The sequence below is a fragment of the Bison bison genome, unplaced genomic scaffold (genome assembly GCF_000754665.1).
Source record: "Bison bison bison isolate TAMUID 2011002044 unplaced genomic scaffold, Bison_UMD1.0 scf7180017864163, whole genome shotgun sequence".
Taxonomy (NCBI): Eukaryota; Metazoa; Chordata; class Mammalia; order Artiodactyla; family Bovidae; genus Bison; species Bison bison.
In genome coordinates this window covers 3,744,661-3,765,984 of record NW_011494735.1, presented here as the reverse complement: position 1 = coordinate 3,765,984, position 21,324 = coordinate 3,744,661, and the positions used below count along the sequence as shown (strand labels likewise).

The following is a 21,324-nucleotide window of genomic DNA, read 5'->3' as shown; positions in this document are numbered from 1 at the left end:
TTTTTTTTTTTTTTTTTCAATAGGTGCTTAAAACTTAGCTCAAAGGACACGGTCAAAAGCAAAAAGCACGCTAGGTATAGACGGAAATGCAAAGATACCCATCTGTCTCTGCTTTTTAATATGCTATCTAGGTTGGTCATAACTTTCCTTCCAAGGAGTAAGTGTCTTTTAATTTCATGCCTGCAGTCACCATCTGCAGTGATTTTGGAGCCCAGAAAAATAAAGTCTGACACTGTTTCCACTATTTCCCCATCTATTTCCCATGAAGTGATGGGACCAGATGAGGCTAATTGTCTGGAATTGATTTTTAAGGGAAATCCATGGTATATGCAAACCTAGGTTGTTAGGCTGCCTGCCATTTCTTTAATCAGGCTTTCAAAGCTTTCCTTCTGTTTATTTAGGTAATGATACAATGTTAATTTATGTTGAAATTGTTTTTCTTTTAGGGTGTTACTATCGTTAAACCAATAGTTTATGGTAATGTTGCTCGATATTTTGGAAAGAAAAGAGAAGAAGATGGGCACACCCATCAGTGGACAGTATATGTAAAACCATATAGAAATGAGGTAAATATTTATTTTTCCTAAAACCTTTTTGAAGCTATGGTTTGTTTTGCTTGAAGATAAATTGTAGTATCATTTTATAGTAACATAATAAAATTGTCCCATTGTAGGATAACCAGGGTCCTACTGTGTAGTGCATGGAACTCTGCTGAATGTTATTGGGAGGGGAGTTTGAGGAGAATGGGTACATGTATATGTATGGCTGAGTCCTTTCACTGTTCACCTGAAACTGTCATAGTATTGCTAGTCAGCTTTACTGCAGTAGAGAATAAAAAGTTTTTTTTAAAAAAAAGGTAAAAAAAATTGCCCATTATAGAAATGTTACCCCAAAAGTTGAAAGAATAAAGTAAGAGCTGTCATCTTTGTATATTTGTTTAGAACTCAATTTTCCAAAACTGTTTTCTAATTAAAATTAAGTTATGAGCTTCCCTGCTGGCTCAGTGGTTAAGAATTCACCTGCTAATGCAGAGGAGATGGGCTCAGTCCCTGGGTCGGGAAGATTCCCTGGGAAAGAATTGGCAACCCACTCCAGTATTCTTGCCTAGGAAAGCCCATGGATAGAGGAGCCTGGCAGGCTGTGGTCTGTAGGGTCGCAAAAGAGCTGGACACAACTTAGCGACTAAACAACAACAATGGTAGCAAGAACTGTCCTGTAAACATAGTATACATAGTATGTCTTCTAATCACCACCTCTTAAGGTAGCCTAGTGTATAATCACATGTTTCAGGAATGACAAATTTAAGTTATAATTTGATAATCAGAGAAGGTGAAAGACAAAACTGCTACATAATCTGGCTGCTGGTAGTTTGGTTTTGTGGCTGAATCTCTAATGCCTGGAATGTAGTCACTACATAGTAGGTATTCAGTAGGTACTGAATGAATAAATATTCCTCTGTTTAAAACCCTTCATTCTGTATGTCAGCTGTTACTGATCCAATATAGTGGAAGCAATAAGGCAAGTGAGAATTTATGTTATCATTCTAATCATTTGTTACCATCTGGAAACATCTGAAAAAGCATTTAGAGGCATCATGAAGAGATGTTAACTTCTGAAAAGTTGAAAATGGTGCCAAAAACCACAGGATAGATTCATAGCTTGATAATGATAAAGATATCCTGCTTCAAATATTTTTACCACATGTAATCGAGAAGAATTTTGGACTTATACTTTATCAAGGAGAGGGCACATTTTGTGAAGTAATCTAGTAACTATTCAAAATAACTTTATAGAGTCAGTTTTAAGGGTAGTCTTCCCATGTAACCCCACACTGTGTTCAGTCATGTTTAATAAATTAAGAGATGACCAATTTAGAAGTAAATAAAACACAATATGCCACACATTAAACTGCCATGTAGGACAGTTTATAGTGACTCAGCTCAGTGCGTGCATGCTAACTTAATTCTGTCATGTCCGACTCTTTGCAGCCCTATGGACTGTAGCTGTCCAGGCTCCTCTGTCTGTGGGATTCTTCAGGCAAGAATACCAGAGTGGGTCGCCATGTCCTTCTCCAGGGGATCTTCTGCACAAGGATCAAACCCACATCTCTTATCTCCTGCACTGGCAGGCAGGTTCTTTACCACTAGCGCCACCAGGGACGCCCACATAGAACTCAGTGCAGCCACAATTTAAAGGTGACTAGTTGAATGTAGGCCGCTGGAGCTGAAATTGAGCAAAATACAGCACAGCAAGTAGTGATGCCACCCAAAGTTATCTTAATTTCAAGGGCAAAGAAGATTCTAGTTGACCTTTGATTTCTGTTTATCTTTTCTTGGTATATTTCACCAAAAGACTGAATTAAAATAGTGAAACCAACTAAGCTTGATAATGTTTCTTCTTCAGCATTTATACTATCATGTATTAAACAAAATTAAAAGACAAAAAACTTTGAAAGTCCACACAAAAACTTGTGTGTAAATATTCAGTGACATTATTCATAATTGCCCAAATGTCTCCAAACTGATAAGTGAATAAATAAAATGTGGTGTATTCATACAGTGAAATATTATTAAGCAATAAAATGAAGTAATGATACATTCTACTACCACATGGAAAAAATGTATTTGCTTTTATGGAAAAATCAGAATCGATTTTGGATGTTGTCAGCAGAGATATATCAAACAATACTCAGAGGTACATAAACATAAGATTTGCAACACAAGTGAATAGAGACATATATATTTATATATATGATGAATTATGAAAGAATCTGGCACAAGCTTCCTTTGTTTAAAATAAAAAACAAACCTCCAGGTTGTAATTCATATTTCTTAGGCATTTCTTGTCTATAAAATTAGTACATATGTTCAATATATTTCCCTCCTAATTTTTATATGTAGATGGCAGAACTAATTAATTCTCTGTGTTTTAGGATATGTCAGCATATGTGAAGAAAATCCAATTTAAATTACATGAAAGCTATGGCAATCCTTTAAGAGGTACAGTAGTTCTGTGATTCATAACATACAAAATATAAAAGAACTAGGAAACTGTATCAGCAATTTAAAATTCCTAATTGTTTTCTTTTTTCTTTCTTTTAGTTGTTACTAAGCCTCCATATGAGATTACTGAAACAGGATGGGGTGAATTTGAAATAATCATCAAAATATTTTTCATTGATCCTAATGAAAGACCTGTGAGTAATGTTACTCTTTGTAGATATAAAATGGATTTTTTTTAGTAATTGTGAAAATGTAATAGTACATTAGACAACATATACAAGCTGTATGTTGACATTTTTTTATTCAGGTATAGTTTATATAAGTTTATGTCTTGCTATATCTTGCCGTGCATTAATGTTTTTCTTTTTTAAATGAAGTGCCTTTCAAAAATCTTTTATTTTCTAAGTATAAAAAGAAGGAATACAATACAAACAGTTATTTGAAAGAAATCATGGAAATTATATGATTACTACAGCAAAAAAATGTCTAAAATTCATTAGTATTTTTTGGTTATTAGTAATGAACAAGTTGAGTCCATATAGTCTCTGAAATGGGAGTGTCCCGTTTTTTTAGTTAAAAACCCTAGAATGCCTTTTTACTTTTCATACTGTCATCAGTACTAGCAGCTTTATCTTATTCATGATTCCTTATTATAACTACTGACTTTTTCATCATTTGCTCTCTTCCGATTGTTGCTAGCTAATGTAAAAAGTCCCAAAAGTTTTCACTTTGAGCCCTCAGCAACTTGGTGAGGTTGGTGAGATCCTTTTTTTTAGAGATGAGGATACTAAGGCTCAGAGATAAAGTCTTATGCTCAAAAATACAGTTAATTGTGGTAGAGCTAGTTTTTGAACCTGTATATTTGCATTCAGATGTCATACTCTTTCCTTTACTCTTTTGACTAAAACCACTAAGCCTGTTTTATTGTTAAACACAAAGAGTTACAACTCAGGCTATTTCATTGCACATTTGTATGGTCAGTGTTTAACTCCACTTTCAGGGTTTTAACATTCATCATCATCAATTTTCTTCTTGACAGATTGAGTTCATTCCTTCAGCACCAAACATTTACACTTTAATTATCTGATTACATTTGTAAAACTGTGCTTTTAAAGGAGTTGAATAGCACCTGGGCCAGTGATAGAATTAGTTCCTAACTAACTATGCCAGAAATGCCTGAGGTATTTTTTAGAAGTTCAGATACCTAGTCCCCATTCTCTGGATGGTGATCCATAGGTTTGGAGAGAGGCCAGCACCCCCAGGTAATTTTGATGCACAGTAAGATTTAGGACCAGTTGACGAAGACCACTCCATAGAAGTTTCCTTTAGCCCCTCCAGCATAGTAAGAAAAGAAGACTAGCTTCCATCATGAAGTGAAACATCCTGTTCAGATTTGGAGAAGTTCTGGTTTTCAGAAAGTTCTACTTTATATTAAGCTTCCTTGAACTTTTTCCTGATAACTATTCATAGATTAGTTTGTTTTTATTTTCCTCCTGAAGAGCCATCTAAATGGTTACTTAAATATCTTCCATGTGGTAATGTTTTGGTATCTCCTACCAGTCTTGTCTTTCTGAGATACTCTCACAGATACTCTATTTGGCAAAAAATTATTAAATATATTTGCAACATACTTCTCAGAGGGCAGGATACAAAGATCAGACACTACCTATCCTTGATCAAAATAGTCTATTTGGGAATATAGAGCACAGAATATGGCAGATACTGAGATAGGGGAGAGGGAGAAATTGTTAATGTTATTAGAGCTGAGGTTCTTGTTAACTTTGTAAGGTTGCTTTGAATTCATTTTATTTTGAGAATGTGCTGCTTTAAACTGTCTGCCGCCTCATCTGTCTCCCCCATCTCACCTCCCTGCCCCTCCTTGGAAAATACATCTCTGAAAGAAATCATTATATCATGTAACCTCATTATGAGACAGTTCTCAAAGTCTACTCTTGGGAAGGGAAGGTAATACATTCTTTTGCACTTCTGCAGTGATTGATGTATTGATAGGTTTTCATGTAGATCTACATGAACCTGAATTTTATCCACTCCAAACTATTCTCGTGTTCTTTCAGTGTAATGAAACTATTATAGTTTTTCAGTTGACTCTTATAGAAAATAAGTCATATGAAGATTTACTTAAATTATAAAAGAAAGACATGGGTAACTTGTGATTTGCTTCCATTATCCGGTAAGCTATTACAGGTCAAGCCACTATGTAAAAGGAATGATTGTTTGTAAAAATAAAATACTAATATTAGAGTTTTATTCCTAGAAATATTGCCAGCTGGTATAGGCATTTTCATTGCTCTAAGAATCTTCAAGCATCAGTGTAAATTAGAGACATATGTCTAGAAATTTTTCATTGTCTGTATCTGCATGCTGCTAAGTTGCTTCAGTCATGCCAGACTCTGTGTGACCCCATAGACAGCATCCCACCAGGTTCCCCCATCCCTGGGATTCTCCAGGCAAGAACACTGGAGTGGGTTGCCATTTCCTCCTCCAATGCATGAAAGTGAAAAGTGAAGTCTCTCAGTCATATCCGACTCTTAGCGACCCCATGGACTACAGCCTACCAGGCTCCTCCGTCCATGGGATTTTCCAGGCAAGAGTACTGGAGTGGGGTGCCATCGCCTTCTCCGTGGTATCTGCATGAATGCCTTGCAAAATCTGAATAAGTTTGGGAAAGGACAGTTTTATGATGTAGTTTTCAATACTGCTCAAATTATAAAACACATAATATATAGTTTTTAAAAAGATTAAAAAATAAAATGTGCAAGCTTCCTGTATTGGGTTTCTATGGCTGCCATAACAGTATCACAAACTGAATGGGTGAAAACAACAGTTTATTCTCTTGGTTCTGGAGACTAGAAGTCCAGTTTGAAAGTGTTGGCCATGCTCTCTCCAAAGCCTCTAGGGGAGGATCTTTTCTTGCCTCCTCTAATTTGTGGTAGCGCCAGGTGTTCCTTGGCTATGGCAGCATAACTCCAGTCTCTGCCTCCACTGTCACATGGCCGTCTCTCCCTCCCCATCTTTGCGTCTCTTCCCTTTTTATGAGGATATCAGTCATATTGGGCTAGGGGGCACACCCCGCCCCGTGACTTCATCTTAACTTGATTACATCTGCAAAGACTCTGTTTGCAAATATGGTCACATTCACAGGTACTGAGGATAAGTATAGATTCTTCACTATCTTTGGGGGGATATAATTTAACCCCATAACATAGAAGTTACCCCATTTCTGACCCCTTCTTGAGGAAAATGACAGTTACTGTTTTCAGTTCCTCTAGGAATTAACTCCCATGTATCTGATGTATTTAAATCCCTAAGTTTGGATTTTTCAATTTTAGATAGTGCCTCCCAGCTCCTGAGGATGGCACATGATCCTTTATCTTCATATTTCTTTTCTTTTTTCATTTTGCTGGAGGAATTTCTTCAGAAAGGATGCCTAAGAAATAATTTTCAGAGTAAATGCTCTCTAAAAATATCTCTATTTTTGCTTCATACTTGATTGATTGGGTGAAGAATTCTAGGATCCACAGGAGGATATGCTATCTTGTCTGTGAGTAAAAGGAGAAGAAGGAAGATTAACCAACCCAGCCACCCAAAGCATTCTTGATTTCTACACCTGCCATCTTTGAGCTTCCAGTCTCTCTTGGGCTCCACTGGGGCCACCGTCTCTCACCTCTGATGTAGTTTTCTTCCCTAAGTTTTTAGGTTATAGATTTCCCCATTATGGTTTATCTATTGGTGTAGTCTCATCTGCTTTCTGTCATCCTAGAAATTTGTCAAATTATCTGCTTTAAATATGATGCCTGCTTTTTATGATGATTTTAGCTGACTTTTTGGGAAAATTCTTCAAGTCCTCTCAGTTGCTTCTCCAACTTCAGCATGAACCCTTGATGTTTTACCTGCTAGAATTTGTTTTGTTCAAATAATCATACCTTGTGCTGCAAAGCTTTTCCATTGATGTCTTATTATATGTTTCCAAGTATTTTGAAGAGAGGTTGCTCTTGCCGAAGTGAATTATCAGTGGCTAACTTTTTGTTTATTATGCTACTTATGCTATAATCTTATTATTAATATTACACCAGAGAAATTAACTTGTCCTCTAAAACTTGAGTATTTTAGGATTGATCATTCCTTTTGAAATAAAATCTTTTTTCCTCACAGTGAATTTGTAAACTTTATCTGTCACAGTTAAGCAAATTTCATATGTATCAGTAAAAGACTTTTTGTCTTGGTGATTTCCCAGTTTAATTTGCATAGCTGTATCTTGTATTGTTTTTATATATAGTCACTCTCTGGAATGGTTTGTAGCCAGTCTTTACTTACCCTCTTTGTAGCATACATATTGAATAGATGTGGATAGATGTTAATACCTAATAGGAAAATAAAAGTACAGTCAGAGTTTGGATGATCTGCCACTGTAAGTTGTATTTGTGACAGGATCCTGAATTTGATAGGTTTATTGCTTTACTTTAGTAGTTATTTCTGTAACTGTAAATCAGTTAGAGAAATGATAATCTCACATGATGATGATAAAAACCATCCACGGATGTCGTATCTGTTTTTATTTCACAGGTAACACTGTATCATTTATTAAAGCTGTTTCAGTCAGACACCAATGCAATGCTGGGGAAAAAAACAGTGGTTTCAGAGTTTTATGATGAAATGGTAAGATTTTTATAATGAGAGTTTTTAAAGCATTTTCAGTTTGTAGATTTTGAAGTTACAGGGCTTTTTTTTCCATTCTGTCCCATTAGATATTTCAAGACCCAACAGCAATGATGCAACAATTATTGACAACATCTCGTCAGCTTACCTTAGGAGCCTATAAGCATGAAACAGAATGTAAGTGCCATGAGTTTATAATTAATCCTGAATAATAATACTTTGGAAGGAATGATGCTAAAGCTGAAACTCCAGTACTTTGGCCACCTCATGCGAAGAGTTGACTCATTGGAAAAGACTCTGATGCTGGGAGGGATTGGGGGCAGGAGGAGAAGGGGACGACAGAGGATGAGATGGCTGGATGGCATCACCGACTCGATGGACGTGAGTTTGGGTGAACTCTGGGAGTTGGTGATGGACAGGGAGGCCTGGCGTGCTGCGATTCATGAGGTCGCAAAGAGTTGGACACACTGAGCAATTGAACTGAACTGAAAAATGTATTCAGTGATGGTGAAAGGATTGTATGATAAGTGACTATTAAATTTTTTTATTATGTATAGGTAAAATTTTTAGGAGGAAACAAAATATGTATTACTAAAGAACAAATAAGAAGGATGTTTTAAATAGTTCTCAGAATAGGCCAACTTTCAAAAAGGTAAAAGACAGCTGCTCACACACTCTGAAATATTGGTTGTCTTTTATTCACTAATTCCATTTAAGTGTAGCTTGTCATTAATCTCGCTTAACCTATCACTCAATCGTTTTCTGTGTGTACTAGTCTTTGCTAACAATTGGTGTGAAGAACCTTGCAGAACATTATACTTTAGTGTACTATGGTTAGTGTCTCTCTGTCTCTACACAGCATTTCATGCAGCTGTATCAATCATTTGCATTTGTCATTCAAGATGAAACCTATTTACCAACCCCATGTTGACATTTATTCAGTTGTTCCTTTGATCTTTCATTTATTTGCTTCCAATATATATTGAGCATCTGTACTATGCCAAGCATTGTTCTAGGTTCAGAAGATAAAGCAGTGTCTAAACCAGACAAAAGCCCTGTCCTCATGGAGCTTACATTCTAGTGGAAGGAAGAGAAATATTCAATAAATAGAACAATAAAACGTTAGGTAGTGATTGGATGGCATGGAGAAACCTAGAGCAGGTGAGGGAGTGCTTCTGGTGCAAGGAGATTGTTAGAGTTTTAAGTATCAGGTCAGAGAATGCTTCCTGAAATTGTGGCGTTCCAGCAAATACCGAAAGGAGTGGGGAAATGAGCCATGAGCTGCATAAGGGAGGGATGTTATGTGTGGAGGGGCAGCAAGGGCAGGAGCCCTGAGGTAAGAGCAGGCTTGGCGTATCCAAGGAACAACAGAAAAGCCAGTGTGACTGGAGTAGAGGGAACACGGAGTGGGAGACAAGGCCAAAGAAGTAAGTTAATAGAGGACCAGGTCAAACAGGGTCTTAGGGGTAACTTATAGGACTTTAGATTTTTAAACTGAAGGAGATGTGAAGTTTTTTTGTGGGTTTTGAGCAGCAGAGTGACATTATAAGAGTAACATTTACAAAAGGTCAATCACCCTGGTTGCTATGTTGAGTGTAGACTATAAAGCAGAAAGAATAGAAGCAGAGTAGTTAGGAGGTTGTTGCAATTGTCCACCTGTGATAGAGTTGTGAGTAGTACCAATGGGACAGCAATGGAGGTTCTGTTTTAAAGATAGGTACAATAGGATTGCTGATGGTTTAGTAAGATGTGAGAGAAGAAGGTGTGTTAATACAAAGCATGACTCTTAAGGTTTGGAGCCCGAAAAAGGAAACAAACAAACAAAAAATTATTGTTGCTTTTCATAGAGATAGGAAGTCTGGGAGGGGCAGCTTTGAGGGGAATGATTAGGAGTAAGTTTGGACATGATGGGTATGAAATACCTGTAAGACATGTAAGTGGAGATGTTGAGAAGGGAATTGTACTCAAAGTCTGGTATTCAAGGAAGGGTCTGGGCATATAGGTGGATTTATAAATTGTGAGGCCATATGGTATCATTGATAGGGTAAGTGAAGATAAACAGAGGTTCAAGGACTGAGCCCTAGGCTTTCCCAAAATTTAGAGATTAAGGAGATAAACGGCTAAGGACATTAGTTAAAAAAAAAAAAAGATAAACATGAATGTGGAGGGAGTAAAGCTAGGTGCACATAATACCCTAGAGCAAGTGAAGAAGGTTCATCAGGAAATAGTCGTTAGCTGTGTACCTCTTATAGAGCAAGTAAGATAAGAGCCAAGAAATAGGCGATGGCAACATGAAATTCCTTTTCACGGACCTCAGCGGCGCAGTTGAAGGAGAATAGTAAGAACAGAATATCAGTTGAAGTGGATCCAGAGAGAATGAGATGAGACACTGGAGACAGGTGCTATGGATAAGCCTGTCTTGGAGTTTGACCTGTAAAGGGAAAGTAGCTCTAGAAGCAGTAGGAAAAGCAGGATTTGGGGTCCAGAGACCAGTGTTTTCCGGGGGAAGTAGACCAGTAAGTGTAGGTGTAGGCTGAAAGAAGTAATCCAGTAAAAGAAAAGGGTGAGGGGGTGAAAATGCCCTGCTGGGGAAAGAGATGGCTGTTTAACCATTAATGGTTATAGGAGTGTTTTGTTTGTGTTTTCATGAAACCCATGACTGGGAGTTAAATGATCTGAATACTGATTAAAATTGCCACTTGGTAGTCATTATGGCAACCCTCTCCAGTGTTCTTGGCCTGGAGAATCCCAGGGACGGGGAAGCCTGGTGGGCTGCCGTCTATGGGGTCGCACAGAGTCGGACACGACTGAAGCGACTTAGCAGCAGCAGCAGCAGCAGTCGTTTAAAATTTCAAATCACACTCATTAGAAGGATTTATGCTTCATTTTCTACATCTGAAAATATGGCCTACTTTTTTGTGAACATAAAACAGAAATGTATATGATCACTTCGAAAAGGTAAAATCACAGTAATATGCTGTTTTAATTTGTTAATGGTCATTTTCTCTTCATTATAAATCTCTCCCATTTCATATTCATAGAGGAAAATTCTCTTTTAAAATTCAAGTGCCTGCATTTCTGTGTTTTCAACAAGACTAATATCATTAATTCATATGTGTGTAATGGTAAAAACAAATGTGTTTTATAAAAAGACTTTTCCACAAACTACTTTTGCTATATTAAAGCTTATATGTGGAGCTTTATAACCTTGGAAAGTTTCTTTTTTTAATTTATTTAGTTTATTTTTTCAAGGCGGTGGGTGGCCAACATTATCACCGCTCACCCTGTGCACTTGGTTCGCCAACTGGCATGCCCTGAAACCCCCCAGGCATAATCCGCTCCAACCCCCACCTCCCCTCACGCCTGGCTTTTGTGCAGAGCCCCTGACTCGCGCACATGTTAGACTCCTTGGTCCATGTTTCAAATTTATTTTTGGCTGCACTGGGTCTTTGTTGCTGCAGGAAGTCCTTCTCTAATTCCAGCAAGTGGAGGTTACTTTTCATTGCAGTGCATGGACTTCTCATTGCAGTGGCTTCTCTTGTTGGGGAGCAGAGGCTCTAGAGCACAGCCTCAGTAGTTGTGGAGCATGTGCTTAGTTGCCCCACTGCATGTGGACTCTTCCCATACTAGGGGTCTACATGTGTCCCCTGCATCGGCAGCTGAATTAACCACTGGGCCACCAGGGAAGCCCCAACCTTAGGAAGTTTTTATTAGTAAACTGCACCTGGACTGGCGATTCGTTTCATATATGATATTATACATGTTTCAGTGCCATTCTCCCAAATCATCCCACCCTCTCCCTCTTCCACAGAGTCCAAAAGACTGTTCTATACATCTGTGTCTCTTTTGCTGTCTCGCATAGAGGGTTACTGTTACCATCTTTCTAAATTCCATATATATGTGTTAGTGTATTGGTGTTTTTCTTTCTGGCTTCACTCTGTATTATAGGCTCCAGTTTCATCCACCTCATCAGAACTGATTCAAATGTATTCTTTTTAATGGCTGAAGAATACTCCATTGTGTATATGTACCACAGCTTTCTTATCCATTCATCTGCTGATGGACATTTAGGTTGCTTCCATGTCCTGGCTATTATAAACAGTGCTGTGATGAACATTGGGGTACATGTGTCTCTTTCAATTCTGGTTTCCTTGGTGTGTATGCCCAGTAGTGGGATTGCTGGGTCATAAGGCAGTTCTATTTCCAGTTTTTTAAGGAATCTCCACACTCTTCTCCATAGTGGCTGTACTAGTTTGCATTCCCACCAACAGTGTAGGAGGGTTCCCTTTTCTTCACACCCTCTCCAGCATTTATTGCTCGTAGACTTTTGGATAGCAGCCATTCTGACTGGAGTGAAATGGTACCTCATGGTGGTTTTGATTTGCATTTCTCTGATAATGAGTGATGTTGAACATCTTTTCATGTGTTTGTTAGCCATCTGTATGTCTTCTTTGGAGAAATGTCTATTTAGTTCTTTGGCCCATTTTTTGATTGGGTCATTTATTTTTCTGGAATTGAGCTGCAGGAGTTGCTTGTATATTTTTGAGATTAGTTGTTTGTCAGTTGCTTCATTTGCTATTATTTTCTCCCATTCTGAAGGCTGTCTTTTCACCTATCTTGAGGTTATTTTCTTAACAGCATCAAATCTATAAGGAATAAAAAGATAATTCTGTAAATGGTATTGGCACAGTTGATAACTTTTGAGAAGAAAACTTAATTTAGATCATTGCTTCATGGCACTTAATCAATTCCATGTTAATTAATGGTAGTTAATTGTTTTTTGAGTTTTTTTTCCATACCATATGCATATGGCCAAGCAAGGATCACACCTGTGCCCCTTGTATTGGAAGTGCAGAGTCTTAACAATTGGACCACCAAGGAAGTCCCTAAATTTTTTTTATATCAATTAACCTGTTTAAAAAATTAGAGAAATGACTGTCTATCCTGGCTATGGAAGACTTTGTAAACTTGAAGTGTTAGAAGAAATTACATTGAAAGACAAAAAGATTTTTTTGCAAAAGATATGTAACTTATGCATTTCAAAAGGGCAAAAAAACAAAAAATAGATTTTTGGAAAATATGACAAAGGATTAAAAGCTGTAAAACTCTAAAATAAAAAAAATAGAATATAGTTTTAAACTTCAGTTAATAAATGGACAATGGAGTGGACAGACAGAAGAAACATGGTTAGTAAATAAAAAGTAAAATATTTGACCCTGCTAGTAATTTTTAAAATGCAAACCAGTAATAATGGATGGCTATATTTGTATCAAATATGCAAAAGAAATCTTTCATAGTTGTACCTAGTAAGGATGTGGTGAACACTGTGTTCTCATGAATTGTTTATGTGAATAGGCCTTTTAGGAAAGCAATTTGGTAATATTAATCAAAGGTGTAAAAAAAGATAGATGCACTTTTACCAGTTTGAGAACATTATACTCAATATTTGGTAATAATATCAGATTTGTTGAGTACTTACCATTTGTACTTTTCTAATCTGTACATGTAAAAGCTCATTTATATCTATAATAACTTTGTTAGGTAATCCGTTTAGAAAAGGAAACTGAGGCACACATTGGTAAGAAACTTGCCCAATTAATATGAGTTAGTGGTACAGCCCAGTCTCCTAGGCAGTCCTCAGAACTTAGGGTCTAAAAGCATTGTAGATAAGAGTAATAGGATAGAGGTTGCTCATTATAAAGCACATTAAAAGTTTATAAAGGTATTTGCGAAGAGTTGACTCATTGGAAAAGACTCTGATGTTGGGAGGGATTGGGGGCAGGAGGGGAAGGGGACAACAGAGGATGAGATGGCTGGATGGCATCACTGACTCGATGGACGTGAGTCTGGGTGAACTCTGGGAGTTGGTGATGGACAGGGAGGCCTGGTGTGCTGCGATTGATGGGGTCGCAAAGAGTCGGACACGACTGAGCGACTGAACTGAACTGAAACCTGCAGAAATTGACTTAAGCACTAATGGTCTAGCTTTTAATAGAAGTTGCTTCTACAAGGAATGACTAAACTGATATTGGATACTTAATAGAGCTTACATGTACTAGATAAGTGCTTTACATTTCTAAAGTGAAGTGAAAGTTGCTCAGTCATGTCTGACTCTTTGCAACCTCATGGACTATACAGTCCATGCAATTCTCCAGGCCAGAATAATGGAGTGGGTAGCCTTTCCCTTCTCCAGGGGATCTTCCCAACCTAGGGATTGAACCCAGGTCTCCTGCATTGCAGGCAGATTCTTCACCAGCTGAGCCACAAAGGAAGACCTTAGGAATTCCCTTGATAGCCCTCAGAGGGAGGTACTACTGTTAACCCCATTTTGCATAGAGAGTTTTGATCTTGCCCCAAATCACTCAGCAGAGCCAGGATTTAAACCCACACAGAGTCTGTGCTGTTAACCAATAAGTTGTTTCTCTTTGTAAAAAGCCTGTGCTTCTAACTGGTGCATTACATTTGCTTTGCAAAACTAATAATTCTTCTTTGGATTAGTTTACTGTAAATTAAGGCTTCATTTGGAATTTAAAATAGAAATTTTATGTATATTTATATATGCTATAGCCCATGGAATTTCAAAGAGTCGGACACGACTGAACACACACACACACGTACATACATACACACATGTGTACATACATACATATACACACGGACACATATATGCACATATATATCTTAAATGTGTGTGTAAACATTTAATATATAGGAAGCAGAAAACTAGAACAGGCTAAAACAAGTTTTTAAATGTTTTCTTCTAGGATCTCCTCATTAATTAACCCATTTCTCCAATATATGGTACCCTTGGCAGTTTTATGATTTGTCAAAAATACAGTATGGTGACTAAATCAAAGAACAAAGATCTATATCTACAATGAATGCTGTCCTCTAACAGATGAGTTAAATTAAGTCTTCCTGACTAGATTTACAACTGCCTGTTACAGTCATAAAGTCCTTGTTGTTTCCCAAATCTTTCTGTACTGTTTCCAAAGCCTGCTGTATCCCACTTCATCTAATTCTTATCTTATTCTTTAAAACTCAGTTCAGATTTTACTTCTGCCAAGAAGCATTCCTTGATATATATATATATATATATACACACACACACACGCGCGCGTACTCTTTCCCCTTGTTATGAATCCTGTCTGCTTTATAGCTCCCTAATTACCTCATGACACTGTAATGCATTTTCTTTCTTGTCTATTTCCTACGTCTGTGTCCCAGCCTCTGTCAATGTGCCTTTTACTCTGCTGTTGTTTAGTCGCTCGGTCGTGTCCAACTCTTTGTGGTTCCATGGACTTTAGCCCGCCAGGCTTCTCTGGAAATCCATGTATGTGCTCAGTCACTTCAGTTGTGTCTGATTCTTTGCAGTCCCATGGACTAGCCCACCAGGTTTTTCTGTCCACGCGGGTTCTCTAGACAGGAATACTAGAGTGAGTTGCCATGCCCTCCTCCAGAGGATCTTCCCAACACAGGGATAGAACCCAGATCTCCCTCATTGCAGGCAGATTCTTTGCCGTCTGAGCCACCAGGGAAGCTCAGAAGTCCATGGGATTTCACAGGCAAGAATATTGGAGTGGATTGCCATTTCCTTCTCGAAGGGATCTTCCCAGTCCAGGGATTGAACCTACCTATCTTACATCTGCTGCATTGCAGACAGAGCCTTTACCATTGAGCCACCAGGAAAGCTTGCTTTCACTCTGTGTATGTCTTTTAATTGATATGAAGAGAGAAGGGGAGCAAGGGGGTAAAAATTTCTGCATTGTCAACCAAGTCTAAAGACAAGCCATGAAAAGAAATATTGTACTTCTATCACAGATGACTTGTTTCTTTTGTATATAAAGAGCTCCTGCACATCATTTTAAAAGGCCAATAACCAGTAATTAAAAAGCTTCAGAGCAAAAGAAACCAACCACAAAATTAAAAGGAAACCTACTGAATGGGAGAAAATATTTGCAAATCATGTATCTGATAAAGAGTTAATTTCCAAAATATATACAGAACTCATACAGCTCAATGACCAAACAAAGCATACAATTCAATTAAAACTGGACAGAAGAGCTAAATAGATATTTTTTCAAAGAAGACATGCAGATGGCTAACAGATATCAAAAATATGTTCAATATCACTTATCATCCGGGAAATGCAAATCAAAACCACAAAGTATTATTTGATGTCTGTTAGAATGGCTGATCGGAGAAGGCACTGGCACCCCACTCCAGTACTCTTGCCTGGAAAATCCATGGACGGAGGAGCCTGGTAGGCTGTAGTCCATGGGGTCACGAAGAGTCAGACACGACTGACCGACTTCACTTTCACTTTTCACTTTCATGCATTGGAGAAGGAAATGGCAACCCACTCCAGTGTTCTTGCCTGGAGAATCCCAGGGATGGGGGAGCCTGGTGGGCTGCCATCTGTGGGGTCACACACAGTTGAACATGACTGAAACGACTTAGCAGCAGCAGCAGAATGGCTGATATCAAGAAGACTAGAAATAACAAGTGTTGGCAAGGATGTGGAGAAAAGAAAACCATTACTCAATGTTGACTGGTGTAGCCACTATGGAAAACAGTGTGGAGTTTCGTCAAAAAAATAAAAGTAGAACTACCACATGATCCATCAATTCCACTCCTGGATATGGCTCTGAAGGAAAACAAAAACATTAACTTGAAAAGATAATATACACCCCATTTTCATTACAGCTGCTGCTGCTGCTGCTAAGTCACTGCAGTTGTGTCTGACTCTCTGTGACCCCAGAGACGGCACCCCACCAGGCTCCACCATCCCTGGGATTCTCCAGGCAAGAACACTGGAGTGGGTTGCCATTTCCTTCTCCAATGAATGAAAGTGAAAAGTGAAAGTGAAGTCGCTCAGTCATGTCTGACTCCTAGCGACCCCATGGACTGCAGCCCACCAGGCTTCTAGGTCCATGGGATTCTCCAGGCAAGAGTACTGGAGTGGGTTGACATTGCCTTCTCTGGTTCATTTCAGCATTATTTACAATAACCAAGATAGGAAAACAACGTAAGTGTCCATCAATAGACGACTGGATAAAGAAGTGTTTTTTATACACACACACATACATACATACATACATACATATGTACACATGCACACACAAACATAATGGAATAATATTCAGCCATTAAAAAGAAATCTTTCCATTTGTATCAACATGGATGGACCACAAGGGCATTATGCTAAGTGAAATGAATCAGAAAAAAACAAATACAGTGTAATCTTATTTATGTGTAGACGCTTAAAAACAAAAGCTCAAAAATAACAGAGAACAGATTAGTGGTTGCCAGAGGTTGGGGTTGTGGCAGGCGTGGCCAAAAAGGTGCAAACCTCTAGTTATAAATAAGAGGTGATATGATTTACAGGATAGTGACTATAGTTAATAATATTATATTGCATGTTTGAGAGTTGCTGATAGTAGATTTTAAAATTTCTCCTTACAAGAAAAAAATTCATAACTATATATGGTTCAGTTCAGTTCAGTCGCTCAGTCGTGTCTGACTCCCTGAGACCCCATGAACTGCAGCACACCAGGCCTCCCTGTCCATCACCAACTCCCAGAGTCCACCCAAACCCATGTCAACTGAGTCGGTGATGCCATCCAGCCATCTCTTCCTCTGTCTTCCCCTTCTCCTCCTGCCCTCAATCTTTCCCAGCATCAGGGTCTTTTCAAATGAGTCATTTCTTTGCATCAGGTGGCCAAAATATTGGAGTTTCAGCTTTAGCATCAGGCCTTCCAACGAACACCCAGGACTGATCTCCTTTAGAATGGACTGGTTGGATCTCCTTGCAGTCCAAGGGACTCTCAAGAGTCTTCTCCAACACCACAGTTCAAAAACATCAATTCTTCAATGCTCAGCTTTCTTTATAGTCCAACTCTCACATCCAAACATGACCACTGGAAAAACCATAGCCTTGACTAGACGGACCTTTGTTGACAAAGTAATGTCTCTGCTTTTCAATATGCTATCTAGGTTGATCATAGCTTTTCTTCCAAGGAGTGAGCGTCTTTTAATTTCATGGCTGCGATCACCATCTGCAGTGATTTTGGAGCCCAAAAAAATAGTCTGACACTGTTTCCACTGTTTCCCCATCTATTTCCCATGAAGTGATGGGACCAGATGCCATGATCTTCGTTTTCTGAATGTTGAGCTCTAAGCTAACTTTTTCACTCTCCTCTTTCACTTTCATCAAGAGGCTCATCTTCACTTTTGGCCATAATGGTGATGTCATCTGCATATCTGAGGTTATTGATATTTCTCCCAGCAGTCTTGATTCCAGCTTGTGCTTCATCCAGCCCAGCGCTTCTCATGATGTACTCTGCATATAAGTTAAATAAGCAGGGTGACAATATACAGCCTTGATGTACTCCTTTTCCTATTTGGAACCAGTCTGTTGTTCCATGTCCAGTTCTAACTGTTGCTTCCTGACCTGCGTATAGGTTTCTCAAGCTGCAGGTCAGGTGATCTGGTATTCCCATGTCTTTCAGAATTTTCCACAGTGTATTGTGATCCACACAGTCAAAGGAGAAAAAAGCAGAATAGATGTTTTTAAAACTGGAACTCTTGCTTTTTCGATGATCCAGCGGATGTTGGCAATGTGATCTCTGGTTCCTCTGCCTTTTCTAAAACCAGCTTGAACATCAGGAAGTTCACGGTTCACATATTGCTGAAGCCTGGCTTGGAGAATTTTGAGCATTACTTTACTAGCGTGTGAGATGATTGCAATTGTGTGGTAGTTTGAGCATTCTTTGGCATTGCCTTTCTTTGGGATTGGAATGAAAGCTGACCTTTTCCAGTCCTGTGGCCACTGCTGAGTTTTCCAAATTTGCTGGCATATTGAATGCAGCACTTTCACAGCATCATCTTTCAGGATTTGAAAGAGCTCCACTGGAATTCCATCATCTCCACTAGCTTTGTTCATAGTGATGCTTTCTAAGGCCCACTTGACTTCACATTCCAGGATGTCTGGCTCTTTGTGAGTCATCACACCATCATAATTATCTGGGTCGTCAAGATCTTTTTTGTATATATGATAACAGATGTTAACTTCAGACTTACTGTGTTGATCATTATGCAATATATACAAGTATTGACTCATATGTTGTACACCTGAAACTCATATGTTGTATGTCAGTTATACCTCAATTTTTTAAAAGGCAGGGGCCAGTCAAGGGAAAGGATAAATAGGCAATTCATAGAAAGAAAGGGAGAAATATCCCCTAACCATATTAAAAGATTATCAATCTCAGAAGTAATAGAAGTGCAAATTAAAACTATTCTGAAATATAATTTTTAACCTTCCAGATTATTTAAGACCAAAAAGTTGATGCAGTAGGGAAGCAGACATACTATGCTAATGAGATTATAAATTAATAATAGAACCTCTGAGAGTCACTTGGCATTCTTCCAAAATTACAAGCACAGTTATTCTTCAACCTACCAATTACTATTTACAGGAATTTATCACACGATTTTCCACCTTTTAATTTTGTATCGGGTGTATGTACTACCTATTTTCAAAAATAATTTTAAAAATAAAAGCAATGGAAAATTACAAAGAAAAATGTGGATTGTTTTGGCAGTGTAAAAGTTTAGCTCTGTTACAAAATGTATCACAAAAAGAAAGTCACCAGCAGTGGGCAAAATAAGAACACATTATGTGTTTTAACATGCTGGATGCTTTTTACATGTATTACTTAATCCTAAATCCTCTGTGAAATACAAAGTTTTAACTATATTATATAGAAAGAAGAAATTAAGTGAGAGAGAGATCAGCATTCAGCTAGTAAGGGACAAAAGGTGTATTTGAACTCAAGTCTTTCTGATTTTAAAGGGTTTTACTTTTTTTTCCTTCAATCCATACTGCTTCCAACTAGTGATCATTTTACATTAACAAAAGTACAACTGTGCCTTAACAGTCATCAGCAGCAATTACCTGAAATGTCTACAAGGTGGAAATGTTGGGTGATAGTAGACATTTTTTTCTCTATAAACATGGTACTACACTATCCAAGTGGAATATTTAAATAAATATAGTCTATTTTGCAGTAATGATATTTTTCTTTAGTTATTTGTTACATAGCCAGCTAGAATGTTTTAAATATTTAATGTTCCTCTGTTATAATAGTACTTAATATGTTTTTATGTGCCAAATGATATTCATTTTAAATCTTTTAAGCAAATAATATCACAGGTGTTTGCAATTATAATCTGTATTTTAGAAATGAGGAAATGAGCATGGGGATTAAAACAATAGTTTATTCAGAGTGGTACAATTAGTAGAGCTAGAATTCAAGCCTAGATAGTTACTACTCTGTTTTGCAAAAAGAAACAGGTTTACCAGTGTGATTTTGTTTATGTAACTTTTAGCTACACATAAATTTAAGAATCCTCTTTTTATTGAAGTTTTATTAGTTGGAAGTCTCTTGGACTATATACTCCCTAATTTCCAGATTAATATGTAAATACAGAAAAACAAGGACATTATGTCTTAAAATCTTAAGTGTGAATTAAAATACTAGTGGCCCGAATTTTATTCTTTGCAATAGAAAACATCTTAGATCCTCTCTTGAGAGTTCAAACTTTCTCACCCACCCTCCTGTGTTTAAAGTTACATATCTTAAGTTGTTTGCATTTCATCATGGAAACATTGACCTTAACGGAATGTCACGTTTATTTCTCTGTGACATATCTCGGACATATGAGAAAAATGGAATAAATTAGTAACAGTCTGTTTTCTTTAGTTGCAGAACTTGAAGTGAAAACCAGAGAAAAATTAGAAGCTGCAAAAAAAAAAACAAGCTTTGAAATTGCAGAGCTTAAAGAGAGATTAAAAGCAAGTCGTGAAACCATAAATTGTTTAAAAAATGAAATCAGGAAACTGGAAGAAGATGATCAGACAAAAGAAATATAAACAGTTCTGAAGACAACTTGATAGTATGCTAAGCTGAAGATAAGGTGGGCTTTAAAGGAGAGATGGACTACAGATGCCATGTGTTTCTAAGAGGAAGTTTGTATATAGTTGTCGAGCATAGATTTTTCAGCAATGGGGTCAAAGTATTTGTACTTTACCAGCAATCTTTAATGTGAAATATATGTGTATAATAAGAATGAATGGTGTATAGGTATTTTACCAACCCATTTTGGACTAGTTCTGTGATGTTAAGCACAATTTTAAAACATTTTTATTGCATTGTATGTATAGCTTATCCTTTTGACAGGCATTGAAATTTCATTATAAAGTATAACTTATACAAATTTTGTACTTCCCCTAGTAGTTAGAATTAGTCGTAAAATTAACATGTATATTAAATTTTTACCTCCCCCATCCCAGCTCTTTTGTATCTGATGTGTCCAGTGTCCAGTAAGCACTGAATAAATGTAGTCTGCATATGCTATTTCCGCCTCTTGGGTTTCTTTGTCTTGAAGCCCGTGGAACTCTCTCATTACGATTAATGCATCTCCATAGTATTGTGACCATGTATCTCTGATTTGCAGTCATTGTAACATACCAAAGCTCTCAGATGGCCAAGATCATATCTGAAGTATTGTTCTGCCTAACTACCGCAGTGTCATTAGTGTTCACATAGAATAATATTCAATCCCTTGTGCATGTTCCAAA

General features: G+C 37.6%; 1 protein-coding gene across 1 annotated transcript in view; it reads left to right on the top strand.

The window, feature by feature from the left end:
- The window catches only part of YEATS4 (YEATS domain containing 4), a 24,618-nt gene extending 3,518 nt beyond the window's left edge, over positions 1–21,100 (top strand). The window contains exons 2-7 of the mRNA XM_010841545.1: positions 447–566; positions 2,933–2,999; positions 3,102–3,196; positions 7,587–7,679; positions 7,769–7,856; positions 20,447–21,100. Of these exons, the coding sequence (XP_010839847.1) occupies positions 447–566; positions 2,933–2,999; positions 3,102–3,196; positions 7,587–7,679; positions 7,769–7,856; positions 20,447–20,616 (633 nt within the window). The 3' untranslated portion in view covers positions 20,617–21,100. The remainder of the gene's footprint in view (positions 1–446; positions 567–2,932; positions 3,000–3,101; positions 3,197–7,586; positions 7,680–7,768; positions 7,857–20,446) is intronic.
- The last annotated feature ends 224 nt before the right edge of the window (positions 21,101–21,324 follow it).